The sequence below is a fragment of the Sceloporus undulatus genome, chromosome 4, assembly GCF_019175285.1.
Source record: "Sceloporus undulatus isolate JIND9_A2432 ecotype Alabama chromosome 4, SceUnd_v1.1, whole genome shotgun sequence".
Lineage (NCBI taxonomy): Eukaryota > Metazoa > Chordata > Lepidosauria > Squamata > Phrynosomatidae > Sceloporus > Sceloporus undulatus.
Window position 1 is genome coordinate 12,915,973 of NC_056525.1, and position 6,000 is coordinate 12,921,972.

At 37.9% G+C, this 6,000-nt stretch overlaps 1 protein-coding gene across 2 annotated transcripts in view; it reads left to right on the forward strand.

Annotated features, from left to right (window-relative positions):
* Window positions 1-5,538, forward strand: part of CABLES2 (Cdk5 and Abl enzyme substrate 2) — a 59,376-nt gene extending 53,838 nt beyond the window's left edge. For both annotated transcript variants that reach the window (XM_042463984.1, XM_042463985.1), the window contains 2 exons: window positions 386-590; window positions 1,894-5,538. In XM_042463984.1, the coding sequence (XP_042319918.1) occupies window positions 386-590; window positions 1,894-2,034 (346 nt within the window). In that variant the 3' untranslated portion in view covers window positions 2,035-5,538. The remainder of the gene's footprint in view (window positions 1-385; window positions 591-1,893) is intronic.
* Window positions 5,539-6,000: the final 462 nt, after the last annotated feature.

Genomic DNA, 6,000 nt, shown 5'->3' on the forward strand with positions numbered 1-6,000 from the left:
CGACTCATTCAAGATCACCCAGTGGGTTTCCATGGCTGAGTAGAAAACTGAACCCTGATTGCCAGAGTCATCCAATGCTCAAACCACTACACCACACTGGCTCTATAAAAAAATAAATGCTTGATGATGATGTTGATGATGATGATGATTAAGGACAGTTGGTTCCCCATGATAAAAAAGGAATAGGATGATTCTAAAAACACATCTTCTTGCTCCTCATCAAGTTCAAATGCCATCTCCTTGCAGGCATGCTAAAATCAGCCTATTCCAAAGGAAAAGGAACAAGAATGAGAGCACACAGGATTTAGGTGCATGTTTTCTGGACAAAAAACAATCTTCCTTTTAAAAATAAAAGGTTTCCTTTTCTCTTTCCTTCCCCTTGCAGTTTAAAGAGAGAGATGCGGAATCTGAGTATGGAATGCAACCTAGAGCCAGTAACTGTGTCCATGGCTTATGTTTACTTTGAGAAACTTGTCCTCCAAGGCAAGCTCAACAAACAGAACCGAAAACTGTGTGCTGGTGCTTGTGTGCTGCTCGCAGCCAAGATTAGCAGTGATCTCAGGAAACATGAAGTCAAACATCTTATTGATGTAAGTAAAGCTAGGGTAACTTGCAAGAGTGTCCACACAGACCTCTGTAAAGGTTGAAGTACTCAGATATTTTCCTTGAAGCCTTTGCATAACATTTTCTGTAGATCTGCTTATAATTTTGAATGGAAACATGTCATAAGTTTCAACTCCTAGATTGCTGACCAAAATACAGGAGGGCTTTTACTTGGCCTAAAAGGGATGGATGGAAGGGGGAGTGGGGGGAGAGAGAGATGGCAGCACCTTGAAGACTAACTGATTTTTATTTTTGCATGAGCTTTTGTGGATGTAAACCCACTTCTTTGGATGCAGTACTGAGTGGTATTAAGGCCTCAGGCATACATTTGATTTAAACATGTTTCTGTCTTCTATATTTCAAAGGAAAGGAAGTGTCTTACCTCTTAGTTTCTTGCATCTACCAGTGTGAGGCAGAGTGCTTCCTTTCATTTGAACTACAGAAGACCAAAACATCTTTTAAAATGACCATTTGTTGTTGTGTGCCTTCAAGTTACTTATGGTGATTCTAACATTCATAGGGTTTTCTTTGCAAGATTGGTTCAGAGGTTTGTCATTACCTTCCTCTGAGGCTGAGAGAGTGTGCCTTGCCCAAAGCCACCCAGAGATTCATGGCCAAGCAAAAATTCAAACCCTAGTCTCCTGGAGTCCTAGTCCAACACTAAGACTGATCAGTACACCACATTTTCTCTGATCAAATGACTATATATGACCACAAAGAACAGTCAAACAGAACTGGAACTTGGTGTCCTTGGTCATTACCAAAGCAACTCAAACACTCAGGGTATAGCTCCAGTAACTCTGTCCTTCAGCAGATCTTTTTATTTAAAGACATCTGTTGTTATGTTGGCTAACCCTCCACTAGCGGCAAGCAGTTCCTTTTCTACTTTTTTTTTTTTTTAAATCTGGGAGGCATGGCTTTCTAGTGATTTTTATGCAACCGAATTTTGTGCAATTGCACAAAATTGCAATAGGGCCTATTTCCAAACAAATGTGTGTGTAGAACTGCAGCCTCCTATTACTACTCTCCTTGAGTTCCAACGCCTTTGAGTGAGTTCTTATCTGCTCACCAAGTACTTGCTGAGCAGCCTTTGCTCTCTTTATCAGAACTGCACAGGACTCTTGTTGCTTAAGAATTTAGAGCAAGGATAGCATAAGGGATGCTGTTGTGTCCACATCATGCTGGGAAGCAGATAGTATGGCCAAACTCCTATTTGTCAAGCCATTCTAAACATGGATCATATGGTAACATGGTAACCTATTCTTCTCCTCTTTTTCCTACCCTTTGTAGAAATTAGAAGAGAGATTCAGATTCAACAGACGAGATCTCATTGCATTTGAATTTACTGTACTTGTGGCTTTGGAACTAGCCCTTTACCTTCCTGACAACCAAGTCTTACCTCACTTTCGCCGTCTCACACAGCAATCCTAGCCAAAACTGCTTTCTAACAAAGTGCCAGTACTTGGATCCTGAACTTCATGGTTGGCGATCAGCATTCTCTGTGCCACAATATTGAACATTATTATTACACCTGGGATCCTTACGGAGCTACCAGGGTGGAGTGAGCAAAACAGATTCAAGGTGTCAGATATGAAATGCTGATTTGGACATTTAAGCACAAATGATCTGCAACTAATTGCCACTAGAAGCTGCTGGGTCTTACATTATGTACGTGGTGTTTTTTGAAAAACACAGAAATAGTCCGATCTCTCCAGGCATTGCTCTTTTGTCACTTCCATAAACTTATCATTCTCTTTTCCCACTTTCTTGAATGTAAAAGAGAATCGTCTCCATTCCAAAATGTGGTATGCTTCAAATCATATTGCTGAGAATTCCTTTTTTTTTACACCTTAAACCACAATAACATGTATTATAGGGGGGAAGATGTGCCTAATGCTGGGCTGGGCTGGGACCAGTTTATCTCTCTCCATCTCTTATTAAGTTATATGACGAATTCTGAATTTAAACAGCAGTGTATTCTTTTGCCTTCCTTTACTTTGTGCTGTAAAGAAAACAGTTCAAGAGCAATATTCTGCTCAGTCCTGGGGGCGGTGGAGGGGAGTTTTGTTTTCCTTTTTAAAACTGAAACATGTCTCTCAAATGTTGCACTTGTTGAACAAGGCAGCTATAACAAAAACAATTCTCATTTTAACACTGTCCTTCAGAGAATGACTGAAGGTTGTTTGATTTACATTGGTAATTTCGTTTTCTAGTTCCCAGAGCTGACGTCTTTCTGTCCTTGCTTACTGCACACTGAAACCAATAACTGTTTTATTTATAACAATGTTTTTTATGTATTGTCTTTCCTGTATGCTCTTAACAAATAAATGTCTCTGCCAGTACAGTTGCTGTTATCTAAATTAAGCCAATGAAACTGAGCATGTGTGACTTACATAATACTCCTTTCTCCCCCCTTATAATTTGGTTCTTCCAAGTTGATTTCCACTGTGATGATCCACATGAACCTGACTTCATTGCACATTAAATCGCCACCCTCAAAAGAGGTAATTGTCCAGCTGCGTGGTGGTATACAGAAGATTCAAGTTCTACCATAGTTAGCCAAATATTTTGGCCTAAGCATCCAGATGTTAAAGTATGAACTGCATATCTTTTTGAACTTGTAGCAGAAGAATCAGTAGCTGGCGGGTTTCTTTTATGAGCAATATTGTGATACAAGTCAAAGTATTTATGTGTGTGAGTCTGTGTAATATTTATTAGTCAACAAGATTAATATTTGCGTGTTGTGGTTGAGAAATTAATACTCCTGCCTTTTTCCTGTGACATTGGCCAGTTCTAAACATCATGCAGAATGAGATATTAGAGTAAGGCACAGGATTGTGGATTGCACCACTACAGATAAAAGAGGATAGTTTTTCATTTTGCCACTCCTTCACTCCATTGCATAGTGATCCAAGCACACTAGAAGGGCTTGGATGAACCAGTTTCCCTGATGTACTCTTTTACTGTATGCATGTGCTTTATATAAAATGCCATACAAAAAAAAAAAAAATACAAACCCCTGTGCAAGTCTAAAGTGGTGCAGTTCACAATTCCTGACTGTGTAAACCCTTATATTAGCTCTTAGAAACCAGGTCTCTTGCTAAAACAAAGAGGGCTATATGCTTTCCAGTACCTAGAATGCTGGCAGTTTTACTGAGGTGCATGTATTAAATTGCCATGAAATAAAGGGAGAAGTCACAAAGCAGTACTAGAAAAAATTGAAAGAGCATGTGGCTATCAGTGCAGTGCCTCATATGGCATTACTCAACATGAGGAGGACTTTGCTTCTTGGTCCCTGATTTCTGGGACCTCTGCATTAAATGGAAAAATGACATGGATAAATCATGTTAGATCAAGCCAGTTTCATGTGACCAAAATTGCTGCAAACACAGCCTCCGTAATTGGGTTTGGATATTAAATATAAGTAATAGTATCAGTCAAGTCATTATTATTTTTATATAATGTAATACAGGGATATACAATGCAGTACAAAGTTTAATATATGCATATGTGCAGTGTACCTTTCGCTGTTCAGAATATGAAATGCAGTGTGTCTTTTTTCTGAACAGACTTTTCATAATCCAGAATGACACCCTAACATTTTCCCAAGACAAATTTAGAGATTGATTCATGGGGTATTAAAGCATATGGCCCTCCGCTTGCAACTGAAAGAGGCTGTAAAATGTTCACCTAATTTGTTGAACAAAATGGCTTAATACACAGTGTGTCCAGAATGATTGTAAATGTAACCTTTTCTAATTGATGCAGTTGTTACATTATCCAGGGGGGAAATTGGGTTTGGCGAGGGTGGACTTGTGCGTAGGACTGTTTGTAGAGAGCTTGGTAAGATTCCTTTTAGTGGTAACTTTTGGGAGTAATGTTTCCAAGTTCTATATTTGAGTTGCATAAGGCTGTAAGAATTGGACTATGATGTATCTGAATATCATCTTTGGAAAATGTATTGTTTCAAATTAAATCATTCAATGAATATCCAGGCAGTGGAAGAAACTGATAAATTCTGCTATTTTAAGGCATAAGCTTCCACAAAGCTTCTTTGTTTTGACTGCATTAGGCTAATGATTATGTCCTCTTTGGTTAACAGATTTATAATTGTTCACAGTAGGGTAAAAAAATCATTGTTTAGAATTTAAAATCAGTCCCATCAAAAATTCCAATTTTTCTTCCAGTGTTACTTATTCCTGCACAAATATATCTGCAGATTTGGGTTGGCCTGAATATGGAGAAGACTTCTTGTATTCATTTATTGTATGGGGGAAATTTTTTTGTATTATTATCAAAGGTGTTCAACATATGAGATACGTGTTGATCTGGAGGCGTGAAGATGAAGGATTGAGAATCACAGTCATTTTTAACTCTGCAATTTGATTTGTGCGTTGAATATTTTATTTCTGTGACTTGAAATCTGTACAGAAACAGTCAGCTTCTGAATGCTGTAGTGAATGCAGAAAGTATGGAATTTGTTTGCAATTTTTCACCTTATTTTTTGGTTTCTATTCTGTCAGCTAAACCTCGGTGTATTCCTTGTTCATGCAAAAGCTGCCACTGTGTGGCAGAGACTATTATTACAAGCAAATCTAGATCCAGTGTAAAATCCCAGATTGCTTTCTTTAGAGATACTAGTCTCTTTACCAGTCGAGGTTTAAATTATGTAATCTTGTGTAAATAACGGTGCTTGTCTGTTCTAAGTCCAAGAAAACACTCTGAATGGGAGTTTGTATATTTAATGTTGATAGTATGTTTGTGTCGCCCTAAATTTAAGTTCTTGCTTTGTTTACTGTCGAATTCTGTTCTTCCAATGAAATGGATGAATTTGTTTATAAGGTGCTGTGTAATTCAGTGTTTTGATACCTATTTTATAACCAAGCACATCTGAAGATGCTTCAGGACTATGTCATAAATATTCCTTTAAAAACACTTCAGTGTCTTGCCTGGTTCTTCATTTTTAAAATAAATACCAGACAAATATATAGGACAGGGATGGGGAGGGGAAGCGTGAGGAGAAATCCAAATGTCCAAGTCTAATTGTTCGTATTTCTGCTCTTCAGTGCAATGGTTTTTACAGGTTTAAAAGAGTTTTGCAGTCAGGGTGGAAAACTAAAAAAGATGGCCAAAGTTCTTATTTTCTTTCTACTTTGATGTATTTGTGTTCTATGAAACTTTGAATTATAACCCTTGTGATAAATGGGAATCCCTCCATTTATCAGGGCCTTTCTTCCCAGATGATCAGAGCCTACATTAAGATCTGGATTAAGTTTAGTAAGGTATGGAATCCTTCCCCCCAATTCCCCAATTTAGTCAAACTAGCCTTAAAAAAACCCCAGTTGAAACATTTTTAAAAATGATTTTCTTGAATCAATAGCGTTGAACATTGATTGG